Source organism: Etheostoma spectabile, chromosome 13 (assembly GCF_008692095.1).
Source record: "Etheostoma spectabile isolate EspeVRDwgs_2016 chromosome 13, UIUC_Espe_1.0, whole genome shotgun sequence".
NCBI lineage: Eukaryota > Metazoa > Chordata > Actinopteri > Perciformes > Percidae > Etheostoma > Etheostoma spectabile.
In genome coordinates, this window is record NC_045745.1 from 14,682,844 (window position 1) to 14,698,238 (window position 15,395).

The 15,395-nt window shown below is 39.3% G+C and overlaps 1 protein-coding gene across 4 annotated transcripts in view; it reads left to right on the forward strand.

Annotated features, from left to right (window-relative positions):
* The window catches only part of larp1 (La ribonucleoprotein 1, translational regulator), a 55,627-nt gene that overhangs the window by 18,021 nt on the left and 22,211 nt on the right, over positions 1-15,395 (forward strand). For all 4 annotated transcript variants that reach the window (XM_032533139.1, XM_032533140.1, XM_032533141.1 and 1 more), the window contains exons 2-3: positions 9,376-9,440; positions 11,023-11,088. In XM_032533139.1, the coding sequence (XP_032389030.1) occupies positions 9,376-9,440; positions 11,023-11,088 (131 nt within the window). The remainder of the gene's footprint in view (positions 1-9,375; positions 9,441-11,022; positions 11,089-15,395) is intronic.

Consider the following 15,395-nt stretch of genomic DNA (forward strand, 5'->3'; position numbering starts at 1 on the left):
TATATATATATATATATATATATATATATATATATATATATATAAAATGTGTGTGTGTGTATATATGTATGTAAATACTAGTTATGTTCAACCTATTTTGATTTATATATTGATTACAATGTCACACAGCTCTGTTACACTGATGCTAGGAGATCATTGATCAGCTGTTTCTCCGTGAAGAGAGAGTAAGAGAAAAAGGTGCGCAACTATCAGATGTTTTTCTGAAGGGATAGTCTTTTAGATCAAATTGTGGTCACCACTACGTAATTTCTTGTCTTTGTTTTTGGTAGTTGTTGTGTTTGGTGTAGTTTCATCATCCATACAACTGATTTTCTTTTGTCGGGTCTGCTTGGTGGAATGGGTATTAAGCTAGACTCAATGTTTTCTGTTGATTTGCTGAAGCTTTGACGTTGTGCCATTATTGTGGTGAGCTAGTTAGATTTTGCAGTTGACACACTGTACAGAGTTTTAATTAGGTTTGAAATGAATCCAAACTTCAGACACTTTCTGTCATATTCTCCAGCCTGTCTCTTCTCTTAGCCCCTCCCTATATGCTCTTTCTTCATTTGGTAATCTGCACCGTCAGTCTTCATGGCATGTGTCGGCCAGCGATACAACATTGGTAACATTGATGGAACAAAGCAAATCATCGTTTGCCGCAATTGAAACTAGTACAAAATCAGTGGAACCTTTGTTTGTTTTATGCTTCATCAAGAAGAAAATTAGAAACTTCAGCATACCATCAATAGGTTGTGTAGGTTGTGCGACATTAAACATTTTCAGACCACTGTTGTTCTCACTTTGCTTCTAACTAAGCAGATAAATGCGGATAAATACTTGAGGAATTTGTGCTTATTCCACAACTTGGCAACTGAGTTGCATAAGCCAGAGTTTCTACGTTAGGCGGCTGATAGACCCAGGAGTTTGTGTCATGGCCCACATTAGAGATGCAGCTATTAACAAATTTTTACTGTTAACCGATCTTTAAAATGTCAAGGTTAATTAATCGTAAAGGCTCCTCTACACTGCACGTTGTGTGGCAGTGTGTGTGGTTGTTATTAAACCTCCTTGACAACATAAACGTGTGCGTGCGCGCATGCGCTACACGCATGAAATCAGACGCCGGTCACTGCGAGTATTGACTGTCAGAGTGATGTACAACAATGTTCCGTGGTGGTATAACTCACTGCTGCAATTTTTTTCCAATACATTAAGCAAACAAACATCAGGAAAACGCAAAGCCAGCCCCTGACCTCACGACAGCTGCTGCTGCAATGAGGAGATCAACCCAACTTGTCCGCTATGGACAGCATTGTTGTTATTTGTGGTGACTGATGGACTGATTTACCTCTAATCCTTTCAGATTAATTTAAATAAAAAGGTCATTCTAAACTGTTACTGTTATTTCTTTTTCAAAGGCAATAAATGACACAATCAAATCAAGAGTGTTCATGTGATGTTATGCATTAGTAGTGAAATTAATTAATGCATAATAATTGTGAAACTGTGATTATTCTTCAGACTATAATTGTACCAACAAAATCTCTAATTGTTGCATCCCTAACCCAGATATGGCTGTTTTTTTACACATGTGAGCTCCTTGTGAAGAGGGTAATAAGATGCTGAACAAATCCCAATACGCTTTGCCTGTTATGTTTGGTAATAAGTCAGAATAGGAGATATTTACTTCTGCCAGGGAGGTTATGCTTTCTTTCCTGTTTTTGTTTGTTTGATTGTTGAGACATTAGGCTAGTTTAATCTCAATACAGTGTACACAGATTTGTTACAGTAACCAAGTGCACTAGTTGTTCACAAAAGCTTCCAGATTTTCTTCATATTTTCTCCCTTCTGTGCCTTTTACTCCTTCCTGGGATTTTCTTTTGTGGATTGTACATAGTTTTATTCAATTAAGAGCTCAACTCTACTGAAATGCACATTTGCCAAGAAATGTTAAATTCTGCTGCGGTGAGGTGTTTAGATTAAAACAAAATCCTAAAAATAAAGAGGTTTTGGAGAATTTTTGAAGGTTGGAACATGGGCACCACGCTTTTGTTTGGATAAAGAAAGCTGGCCTATGTAGCCCTCCATTCTCTAGTTTGTATTTTGATGCTCCTGCAAAAATTCAAAATACACATTTAGATGATAAATTTATTAAGTAACTTAATTAAATAAATTAGCTGAAGCTGCCATCTACCCAGGTGATGTTATGGTTGACCATAATCTGACGGGTGAAATGGCCACATAAACACGTGAAGTTTGTAAAAAGAAAGATGTCTCTACCCTGGTTGTGGTCGGAGGTCCAGGTCAGCATAATGCTTGAGGGTTAATGCTTGTAAAATCCCAGGAATACATTTAGGCAGGAGACTTGATCCACTATTAGAAAAACTTGGAATAAGATCCTAAATCGTGGCTAAATTAGCCTGAGAAAGCCTTGAACTTTGAAATGAGCATTAGTGATTGTAGGCTGAATGGTAGTTTGACGTGATATCAGCCATGATTACGATCATGCAACATCGTGCCTGCTGACTGAGATATTGTTAACTACTGGAAATGGCACCGGGTCATAAGAAGCTTTTTTTATTTAACTGTAAAATGTAGGCCAGTTAAGAAGTTAAGCTGCCAGCTTCACAAAGCAAACATTTAGTGCTGAATTAGTTCACACAGCCTCTTTTCAAATACGTTATGTAGAACAAATTGAAAAGGGAACAGTACCAAACAGTTGACTGAAATGCATTAAAAACTCGAATCCAGACTTGAACTACACTTTTAACACAAGACACTCTAGCGTTGCCTTGTTTAAAGTACATTTGAATGCTGCCTTTGTGGATCCTAAATCTGCACTCACTGCTCAGTGAAAATCTGGAAAGAACTTGTTAACGGAGCTATCCTTTTTAAAGGCAGGATGAGATGTAAATATTTAACTGTTGCTATCCATCTTTGAACCTTAGCTGTAATTTAGTTTTTATGTATGAGCAACATTTGGCGGAAAATGTGACTTTACATCAATCTTTTTATTTTTTTTATAGTGGGTTTAGTTGTTCTTTACTAACTTGTTATAGTCACAGATATCATATTGTATCATCATACTGTATTATCTAAATATATGTTGAACAAATCTATTTGTAATGACAAGGGACACCAAACCCTCACCTTATTGTGGGCTCTGGTTGCATGATTATTGATGGATTTGATCTCCTCTCTATGATTCTTACTGGCACTTTATACTGTGTGAGTTCTAGCTTTCTAGATGTTTTGGAAAAATCTTCTTGCCGTCAAAGCTTCTCTTGAAAATCCCTTTGAGGACACAAGACAATGACACAGTTTAACAGACGGAATGAAGCAAAGGTCAAAACTGTACTCTGTTAAACCATTTCTCAACTCTGTGACTCAAATCTAAACAAACAGTTTAAGTTTGAAGTTCAGAAGTCATGTAAGTTGTTGACTTGCTTGAAATTTCTGAGATGCCAAATGATTAAATTATGGGTCACGAGAGGTGTAACGTTTTCAGTGAAGGCTTTGGGTCAAGAAGTGGCTCTGACGTGTAAATATTGTAAATTTAAAGTGGAGTAGTACTGCTTATGTTAAAAAAAAGAAGAAAAATTGAATAAAGTCTTTTGTTTTTCCAGAGGGAGCTGTGTCTGAAGTCTGATAAATTTGTCCTACTCTTAAGGGATGTCACTTAAGTCAGCAGTGGTTGGGCCTGAAGACTTCAAGTTTGAAACCTAAATCTGAAGTTGTGGAGAGAAGTTTGGTTACCAGACCTCTGACGCCTGCACAGCATCTTTAGGTTACAATAGCTGCTACTTGGGCTGGGATGGTATGGATTTTTTTTCCTACCACGTTTGGAAAGAAAGTAGTACGGTATATAGCAGGGGTGGCTAACCAGTCCAGCATAAAGAGCCAAAAAAAACAACCTGCACCATAGCAAAGAGCCACAACACATGCATGCCCACACTACAACAGCAGCTGATTTTATATATATATATATATATATATTATATATATATATATATATATATATATATATATATATATATATATATATATATATATATAAAAAAAACACACACACAGCAAAACAGTTTTATAGGTTTCTTTCTTACCTAGACTGATTCAGTGGGAAACTTGGCAGTCTTTGGTATCCACAAGCCTTTTCAGGTCTGGCTTGTACTCAGTTGTGGCTACTCGAAGCAACTCTTTGACATGTGTGTCGGTAAGAACAGAACGATGCTTTGACTTTACTTGTTTCAGTGTAGAAAACACTGATTCACAGACATACGTTGCTGCAAACATTGACATTAGCTTGAGTGCATTGTTTAACATTGGGATATCTGTCTGTGTGGCACTGTTTCCAGAACTCTGTGGTTCTTCTCTCACACAGATTTAGTCTGTCATCCTCACAAAGTTCAATCATCTCCAACTGGGACGCTGCTTCAATGTCACTAAAGGGGCTTTCAAACAGTCTGATTCAGCAGTGAAAGGGTTAATGAGGAAGGTGATCTGTGGCCGTTTTTCCCTCAGGTTGCAGAATCTGTCCTCAAAACTCTGCTGAAGATTTTCAACCAGTGTTGCATAGCATACAGTGCTCCTTTGTAAGACATCAGCTGCTCCTCCACTTGCCTTCAACAAGGAGGGGAAATGTGTGAGCTCTCTCTTTTGAAGATGGGTCTGGAATAGCTTGAGCTTGTTGACAAATGTGAAAACACTTTGCACCAGGTCAGGCAGCATTTTTAACTTTCCTTGCAGATCTACATTCAGTTTGTTCAGATGATGCAGCATGTCAACCAGAAACCCCAAATCTGAAATCCACTGGGGGTCATGTAGCTGAGGGTATTCCTTATGTTTCTCTCCCAGAAACAGCTTCACTGGGTTCAACATTTCAAAAAAACGGGAAAGCATGTTACCTCTTGAAAGCCATCTCACATTGCAGTGAAAAAGCAGATCACTGGGAAGGTCTTCATCAAGTTCAGCTATTAGGTTTTTGAACTGTCTGTGATTGAGAGCATGAGTGCGAATAAAATTCACAATTTCCAGCACTGGTTTCATGACGTGGTCCAAGTTCAGCTTCTTAGACACCAGATGCTCTTGATGGATGATGCAGTGAAATGTCCAAAAATCCGGGAAACGGTCGTCAGCTTTACACAGCCCAACAAGGCCATTTGCAGCGCCTAACATAGCTGGTGCACCGTCTGTGGCTATTGCTGTCAGTTTTGACAACTGCAAATTTGCCTTCTCAGCAACAGTCATGAGTGTCTCTTTCAGGTCGATGCCACGGGTCCTGTCTTTTAACGGCACAATGTCAAGCAGCTCTTCCTTAATTGTGCAGTCTTCTGACACAGACCGTACAAATATTGCCAACTGAGGCTTATCTTGAATGTCACAACTCTCATCCAAAGCAATGCTGAAATACATGCATTTCTCAAGGTCCGTATGTAACTGTGTTTCAATGGACTTGTTAATATCCGATATTCTCTGTTCAACTGTGTGCCGTGACAACTGCAGGTCTGACACAGACCGCTTTAAATTGTCATTTTCAGGCGCGAGGATAGCGATGACATCTTTGAGACATGTCTTCACAAAGTCCCCTTCACTGTATGGCTTTTTAGCACGAGCAATGTTCCATGCTACCTGATATGATGCTAACGTGACAGTCTCTGAGTGCTTTGCGAATTTTCGAAAAAGTTGAGTCTGCTTCTCTGACTGCCGTTTCAACGTGTTTACCTTCTGCTTGCGGAGTTCACTGCCTTTGGGGAAATCCCGGGCGATGTTAGCATGGAGTGAGGTGAAATGGCGCTCCAGGTTTGATGCTTTAAAATGCAATAGCGATGTCTCGCAAATAAGCAGAAAGCTTCCCATTTGTTCCACAAAAAAATACAGTTCCCCACTCAGATAAAAATGTCCTGTGCTCCTCTCATATTTGCGCTTAGCTTTACGTTTCCCTCGGGACTCTGCCATTATTTACTCGCTAGCAGCACCTACCTTGCATTGTCAATACACGATACAGCTAGCTACGGCAACACCACTTAAACAAACCACATAGTTATTGTCCTATGTCCTATAATGTTACAGACCGACGCGATACCAAACGCAAAAGGGTCTAATAAACACAGTATATTTATTTATATAAATACATTTTTTTTTAAACCCAGCCACGCAGCAAGAGCCTCACAGGAGCAGGCAAAGAGCCGCATGCGGCTCACGAGCCGCAGGTTCGCCACCCCTGGTATATAGCAACCCCCTTACGAGAGTAGCAAAAGTTAGAGCGAGAATGGCATGGTGTCTTAAGTGAGAGACGTCAGTGCCCGTGTGGTCATGCAAGGAGAGCGAGCGGTAACGGAGAGTAGCCTATGAGTGCCGCTATGAGGAAGCAAGAAAGGGACAAAGAAATAGCAAAGTTGATGTTAAGTTAGTTAAAAGTGAACAATAAAACGACAAGCTAGAGCTTCTCAAGACACGGTGACTTTATCTGTTGTCAAAACTGCTGGTAGTGAAGTGAATGGTGTTACCCCCCCAAAAAAACATTAGCTTAAACCTTGTAACATATGTGTTGCAGCCCGAGTGCAGGCAGGGAGGGCGACTCGGCAGTTTGCTAACTTGTTGCTCTGTCTACCAATGTAAGCCGCTCTGTTTTAGGCTACCAAAACTTGCATGCAGGCTGAAAGTCAACCGTGCTGTTTCATCGAGATAAAGCTATAAACGGAAGGAAAGTTTCTAGGCTGATGTGCAATGGTAAACACCGCAGCTGTAACGTTAATGTGTCTACCTCAGCTGAGAACGGAGAAATGTCTTTGCCTTCCCTACTGTGTATGTTGTTTAGTGTCGTGGAACATTGCCGTCCCCCAACTCGCAAAAGGTCGGATTTACTCCATCTTTTGAAGTTTTGTTTAGAAAACCTTGAATCCATGTAAGACACATTGTCATCAGACACAATCCATGTCATTAGAATCAATGAATCCATGTCATTAATCACCACTTGGCCGTGCACGCGTGAATGCCAATGTTGTTGTTTTTTGCGGTGATGACAGTGACGAGCTCAGACCTGCGTCCCAGCCCAAGCTGCTACTAGCATCACACAGCAGAATCCCAGACCGGAACATTCAGTGGTTGAGTTGCATTGTTGGTAATGCAAGTGCAAGGTTTTTACAGAGAAGTGTCTGGCTCTGCACCATCAGTTTTTAACTTTTGTCATAGGAGTGTAGGGCTAAATCGGTGGAGTTCTTTAAGGATTTTGCTAACTGATTCCTGAACGTTGCTTACGTTAATGTATCCAGCTTGAGGGAAAACATTCAGACAAGATAATTTAATACATCTAACATATTTTCAGTTGCTTTTCAAATGATATATGACAACAAGCTAAACTTGAGATTCAAGAATAACCGGAATTAATGAGCAGATTTTATACAATCTATACCATGTAAGTGCAGCTCTCTGTGGATGGAGATCTCTTCTGTTGCAATTCAGGGACAGTCTTGTCTTTTAGTCTTGCTGCTTTTTGATCGGTTGCTTTGTGGGCATGGAGCACATTTTCATCTTGTGACTGTACTGCTACATTTTAGAGCCTTATTTTCCTGTGATTCTGTGGTGTTGGTCACATATGCAGACAGCATAGGTTTTTACTTGAAGAATTGTAAGACGAACATACAGTATAGATGTTCGCTTACACTAATCCCCCTCAGTGGCCACCACGCTCTTTCACAGACTTCTCAGCTATTTAACCCCTCAAGATTTCTGACTTCCCGTGTCTTAATTTTATGCTGGTTTGGCTTCTTGAGAGATTCAAAGCAATTGTCAAAACCAGTCAAGACATTCAGGTTCTCCGTCAGTTTCTTCTGTACAGCAATTATTTAGCTTTTAGCCAGATCTTTTGTTATTTGTGATCTACTTCTGTGTCTAGTCATTGGTATGTGAAAAAATTGGTTTACTCCAACATAAACTGATGAAGAAACTCGACATGTGAACACACTGCAGTCAAGGTCTGCTCTGCTCCAGATACAAGTTCTGCGTGTTGTGCAAACACAAAAACACATCCAGGGCTGGACAGTAACTTTCCCCCCAAGTAGCATGTTTGCTCCTAAATTGGAAATTTAGACCAACTGCCACTTTGCTCGTTTAAAAGCCATGATGTCTGTTTCTCATGGGCGGGCCAAATTCTCTGGGCGGGCAAAGCCGAGAAAGTGGAGGTAACCTTGCTCCTTATGACCTCATAAGAGGCAGAGCAGGATACCCAGGGATATGTTTACACCTATCACCATTTCTATTTTTTTTAATGTTAGAAAAAAACTCAGTGAAATTTTTATGCCATGGGACCTTTTTTACAAAAGGGATACAAGGTGACATTTACAAGCAAAGTGATTTTCATTTATTTTAATACAAAAAGTATACTAGGTTTGTAATTTCGGCTTGAAACTACATTTGTTTTTAACTGGATGTGGATTAAGGTTCATTTGTTATTGTACAACACAGGCTGCACAACAAAAAGGTTGCATCGATACAGCAGCATATCGTGATATTTTCCTTGGCAATGCTGCATCAATACACCATGACAAGTATTCATCTTTATTTAAATTGCACATGAGGATTTAACTTTTTGGTACTAGAAAATTTAAAAGAATTAATAAAATTAAAGCGAGATCAAAAAACATTTAAATTTATCATTTTAAATAAAACAGAATAAACATTTGAAGTTGGAAAAAAGTAATAAATTGCAATATATTGCAATAATATATCGTATTGTGATAATATTGTGTCGTGGGGCCTCAGGTGATTCCCGACCCTGGACATTTTCTTCATGAGTTTCCCAGTGTTTCCAGTGTCTGGGGTGCTGCTGGGGGACATGCTTTAACCATCATTCACTCCCATGTTGAATCACTGGGCTCCAGTTCTGATATGCATTCTGGTAGTTTTGCACTTTCTTTGTTTTGCTCAAGTGAGCCTCTGTTGTTTATCTACCTGGTTACAATAACGACAGGGCAGAAAAATAATGGTACTGGTGTCTGTTTACTGCTAGTTTAGTTTATCTAAAACTGATGCCACTGCTGCATATTAAGTAAAGGTGATCCTAGGAAAAGACAAATGATTTATTGAAAGCGTACTTGCACAGTTAGATAAGAGAAGTAGTGGAAAAGTTAAACAAATTAAACTGAGACAAGCAAGTCAGTACATATGGGCAAAACTTGCACCAAGAAAACAAACGTGTTCAATGTCCCACTTTTTTGTTGTCTGTGTTTAGACCATCATAGTCTAACTCATTTTTAAAGCTAATCTATTTTGCTCCTTTCTTTTCCATTTGTGCTGTAGCTGATGGTTTTTAGATGATCTGTGTTCATGTATGCAGAGCCGGTTGTAATGTTGACTATCTTTATTGTGTTTCTACAGAGTCTACCGGCCCCGCCAAGGTGGTGAGAGCAGGGAACCCACCCAAAGCCAGACGTGGAGGAAAGGTAATATTCTGTGTATGCATGTGAGGAAATACTGGTGTATACTGTAAACATTAAGTAATGCTTAATAAGCGATAACGGTACCAACACGGGTCATTTTCTGGTTATCAAAAGACAGAATTAATGAAAAAAAATAACAATGCGAGTAATATTTTTTGTGCGTTTATCTGATCAGCCTAACTAACAATAGTATTAAATTCTACTATTTTTGGAGAATATTATTTGGTCATCGAAATGTGGATTAAATGTTTTTGTTTTACTTTTGTAGAACATCCAGGTAAAGCTATAGTAGCTTCTTTTTCCCTGGTTAGTGCCAAATAAAATGAGGATGTTAGAGAAGGGAAAGACTCCCATGTGGAAGGTGCTCTAAGCCATGTTGGGTGACGTTGCTTCTTGGTGACGTTTAAAGTATTTTAAACAAAACGAGACTAGCTTGCCCCTGTCTCCTCATCCCCCCAAATCCTTCTTGTTGGTTATTGGCTGGAACACTGCTTGTGTATGCTTTGTGGTGCAGGTTGGCACAGTTTATTTTTTGTTTATTTTTGTAGAACCTGGGCTGTCTACAGAGAGCTACAGTGTGTTCTGGGGACAAGCAGCTCGCAGATAGTGAATAGATGTTTGCTGTATGCGACAACAAATGTTGCCTAAAACACGCGTGACATCGCTTAGAGCATCTTTGATGACTTGCGAGTGTTCATGACATCAATGCGGTTGTATGATTACAGAGTTTGTCGTGGGAGGATTGCATGACTGTGTATTGACAACCCTTTCTGTTAAATGTATTTATTTATGCAAATGTATACAATAAGTTCTGGGCCAATTCAAACAGAACATCTACATTATTTCAGAGCTTTTACCCAGCTCAGTGAAGGTATGTGTAGTCAGAGTGCTGGTATTTATCTGCCATGCCTGAAGCTGTGTAGTAACCTCCCTTCACACTTCCTGGAATGCAAATGCGAGTTCCTGGTGTGCCATTGGCCGGCAGATAAAATAAACAAACTCTCCCCAAAGCTTGTCGTTCAAAACTTCCCACCTTTGATTGCATGCACTCTGCTGTTGTACTCCAGGTTTGTTAGACACACCCTGGCCATAAACGTTTATTATGTCCTTGTGTTACATGCATTGTTGCAGAAATAAGACAGAAATTGACAAATCACAGGCAATATAGGGATAAAGTTGTTTATGCACATATGTAAAGAAAATGCAGGTTTTTTTTTTTTTCTGCGTGCAATGCAGACATTTTAATTAAACCTTTGGATCTGTTGATCCAATAGAGTATTTGGTGTTAAGTATGTGGTGCAAACCGAGGAGAAATGTGCAAAACCAATGACAATTTGAAGGTGCACAGACTTTCCTCAGAAGATAATCTTTTGTTTGTGCTTTTTTAGATCTCCTAACTTCTTTCTGTAATATTAGTATGAAGTAATACTGTAAAATTCCCAGTTTTGACCCTGTAATATCCACACTAAAGGTGTGATCTTGATAGTTGCCTGTCTTCATGGATAGCCTGCTCTAACATCTGTTTCCAGAGACCCGTGACATTGCTGCTAATTCAGCTTTTTTTCCCCTCTAATTTGTTGCTCAGGTTGGAGATTTTGCCGACGCCAACAGCTGGCCGACTCCTGGGGAGATCGCAACTAAAGACATGCAGGTGGGTGTTACTGTTTGTTTGAGAAGTGTTGCGTCACAGTTTTCTTGGTGTATAGAGGACACACTGATGAGCTTAAGGTGGCGTATATTAGGGACTACTGAACTATTTCCAATGTTTTGCTGCATCTTTAGAATATGCCTTCTGTGTCTTGAGCTCCTGTTTAGATTCTCAGTTTTACTTTAACATTTTTCTTTTATACATTTTTGGTTGAGCAGTGTTAAGTGTCTGAGCTATAAGAAGTGAATTGCCAATGACTGTGTCTCTGTAATTGTTGTGCATATGACAATAAATACATATTGGAACCAGCCTGACCAGGAAACGGGATTAGAATTTGGAAAATATTTAGTTTCACTGTCTTTTAAGTGATGGGAAAATATGAACCAATATCAACTTTGTGTCTGCAGGACACACCAGTGATAAAGCTGTGTGGTCATAACAGAATCAATGATACCTTTGACTTGGTACCTCGTTGGTAATAATTTGACAGTATTGGATGCATGACTTGGCGTTTTAATACAGAATCAATGTTTTAAACGAGCTGGGGTGGTGTGATGTCAGAAAAGAAACCTTGATAATGACAGCAAGCAGGTAGAGGCAGAAAAGGAAGTGTCACCCTTACCTGGTTGTTAAAAGATACAGGTGAACAGTAAAGATTTAAAAGGCTAATTCAACATGGGTGACAACACAGAGTTAGGGGTTTATGAAAAGAGAATCTTAGTAGTTTCAAGTCCCGAAATTATAATATTTACCAACCAATCAAAAGGACCTGCTCAGTTTGTCCTGCTACACTTTGCGGAGTAGTTTTCTACAATAGGTATTTCAGTGCTTGTGGCTGTAATTACCCAGCAGCTAAACCGCACGTCCAGACAGAGCAGTCTGCTTCTGCTGGCCCGACTTTAGGGTTTTAAGGCATAGGGTTAGTTAAAGCTTAACACCATGGCTGGAGCTCTTGGCCACTTCGGAGCAAAAACAAAGATGGCTGATCTCTAAAATTGATCCTATCTGTTTTGAATATCGTAAGAAGACTATCAGTAAGAAGAATTCAGAAATTAAGAAAACTCAATCTGGGGGATTGTATCATTTAAAAAATCCTTTCTGTTAAATGGATAAAATTGAAAAAAACTCACTCACTGTTGGATTACTTTTATTTATTTATTTATTTATTTATTTGTTTGTTTGTTTGTGGAATCATGTTGAGCCAACACACACAGATTGACTATCAGGAAATTGGGTATAGAAGGTATTTTCTTAATTCTTTTTAAACATCTAATATACGCCAAACATGCTGTTTTAGCTTCTCATTTGTGAGGCTTTGTGACTTTTCTTTCTTTCATTTGATAATTTATTCTTTTTTGTTGGTCAAACAAAACAGATGTGGCATATTTCACTTTTCTGACATTTCTGTAATCAGTTGATTAATGGAAAAAAGAATCAGCAGATACGATGATGAAAATAATTAATTGCAGACTGCCACAGATGTCGAAGACACAACACCAATGGGATTTGCAAACTCATGGTGCATTCCAGTGCACCTTGAAACTCAAGCTGTTGTTGTAAAGTACCCTTTTGCCATCTAGTTCTTTTTTTTTTTGTTAATTTAATTTATATTTTAATTTATACTTTTTTCTTGATCCCCAGTGGGGAAATTACAATTTACACTCTGTTTTGTTAGTAACCACTACACACAGGCCTGAAACACACACACACACGCACACACGCACGCACGCACGCACGCACGCGCGCGCGTGCGCTTAGGACCTTTTCATGCAAATGGGGAGATGTCAGAGTGAGTGGGCTGCCAGTTCTGGACCAGCGTCCTCTGCGGTTGAGAGGGTATGGTGACTTGCTCAAGAGCACCTGGCAGTGCCCAGGAAGTGAAGTGGCATCTCTCCAGCTACCAATCCACACTCTGTACTTTGGTCTGTACTTCCCAACCCAACTACCTACAGACTGAGCTACTGCCACCCCACTGTTGTTTAACAGCAATTGACTGGTGAAATAGATTACTGTTATGTTCCATTTATGCATCGGCACCATTTTAAGTATTGTTTCATCACTGGTATCGGGCAAAAAACAAATGCTACCCAACCATATGCATACATGCTCTACATTCAGTCTAGCCCCACTCAACTCAGGTGTCCATAGAAGCCTTCACCACACATCGAACACACTGACCCTCCTTCTTATATCAACTTATGCTCTCTACAGCATTTGGTCCAACAGGGGATGTGTCTAATTTGTGTACGCCTTACAATAGCAGCAGATCCGTTTTCTATTTTTGATCTCTGGGTGATAGTGTATCACTGGGAGAGCGACCCTGGTGACCTCCCCCATTTTTAGGCAGCCAGGTCTGAGAGAACATGAAGGAGAGCTGCATGTCCCCAAGCAGTAAAATGTGGGTCACATCATCAGCGCCAGGAATAACTGGTGGCTCTGGTGGCAGAAATCGTAGTTAGGGTGGGGTTTGGATATGGTGTCCAAGGCCTGGGAAGGAATGTCCTTTTAGGGACCCCCCTTCGATAAACCACACCTGGAACAGTACTGCTGTTGCTATTCTTAGGGTGCTGGAGTTCACTCTCCACCGTGTAACATTTAAAGCTATAAATCAGTTGCTGAATTTCTCAGATTGCGATGAGAAATAGGCACTGTCATTTGATAAAGGAGGGGTTTTAATTGCAGGGTTGTGCTTTAGAGTTTGGAGCTGTGGTTACAGTTAAACCTGAGATTTTATTCAATGAAGCTTCTTCATTGATTTACTAACTTTGGATTTCTCAGAATACAATATTATTTCTGATAAGTGATTAACCAATATTAGTTTTAAAAGTAATTTTCTGTTTGATTAATAAGTCTACTAACTGGTGAATAAAAATGTGTTTGTGCTTTAAATACACATCTGTCTCACTAGCATGCTATTGAAGTATTTTATGCTGCGTGAAGAGGTTCAGCTTCTCAAATGTGACATCGTGTTCATTTTCTAAATTGAATCTATGTTTGAGTTTGTACTGATGGTCGAACCAGTCAAGCAATTGGACAATAACACATTGGGCGTTCATTTTTCATTATTGTTTGATAAATTAGAGCTGCAACGATTAGTCAATTAATTGAAAATTAGTCTGCAACTATTTAAATAATTTTTTATCATTTACAATATCCAATATAGTTTTGGATTCCTGATTGGACAAGACATTTAAAGCTACAGATAACCGGCATTTTTTCCGGCATTGTATAGACAAAGCAATTAAATTGATTTTGCAAGAAAATAATTAAAAGATTGATAATGAAAACGATTGCTCACTGTAACCCTACATGAATTTAGGAAATACACCTTTTAAAGAATAATTCAAATTTTGTTTTTCCAATTCTATCTTAATACAACCTTTTTAGTATGAAATTCCCTCTTATAGTATTGAACTAAGACTATATCCTCACATTTTCTGTCTTTACAATTAAACCATTACTCTCTCCACCAACTGGCTTGATGTGGAAAATGTAAGCCCCTTCACCCCGTCCCACAATCCTCGGGGAAAAACCATCACCTATGAGCACATGGCTGTGATCAGCTCGCAGTGTGTGGCTTAAAGATTTTGCTGTGTGTGTGGTTCACCCCATTTTGTTTACTGTTGTGTGTTCAGAGAGAAAATTGGTCCGTATAGTGTTGGTTTCTTGTGTTTGGTGGTGGTTTATTCTGCAGCTGTGTTTAGGATAGAGCTGTCAGTCTTCTTCTATAATCTCATTTGAATTTCTTTCTTTTTTTTATATTTGAATAATATTCAAATATTTAATCCACATATGCAGCCTATTCAAGTACAGCACTTCTCCGGCTTATACATTGTCAGTCATCAGTGGCTTCCTGTGTTGGAAGAAGAATGAATCGGCATCCCTCTGATCTCAATGTTATGGTCGACATTTCCTCAGCTGTTACACCACATGTCTTTATTGATTCAGAAAACCTGAGCTTTAGACCATCATCTCTAATGGCTCATTTCACACCTTTCTGTCCTCACTAAAAGTAATTGGCTCTCATTCATCTGTGCAGAATCCAAAGCAATAAACCACAAAAAAAATGTATGCCTGGCTTTATGGCACATTAGCCATTTAGCCACTGAGATGATACGGGATGCACTTTATAAAACCCAGAGGGAGCTTATGGGACTGTGGATGCAGCAGATGCTTCTTATTATCCACAACTTGTACAGCATCCATTTGACATTTTCAGTTTTCCATTTCCAGTGTGTTTGATGGTAAGAGGAAGAAGCGTATAGCCCTTGTGTTGTTGGAGCACAGTAGCACATCACAGTAGACCCACC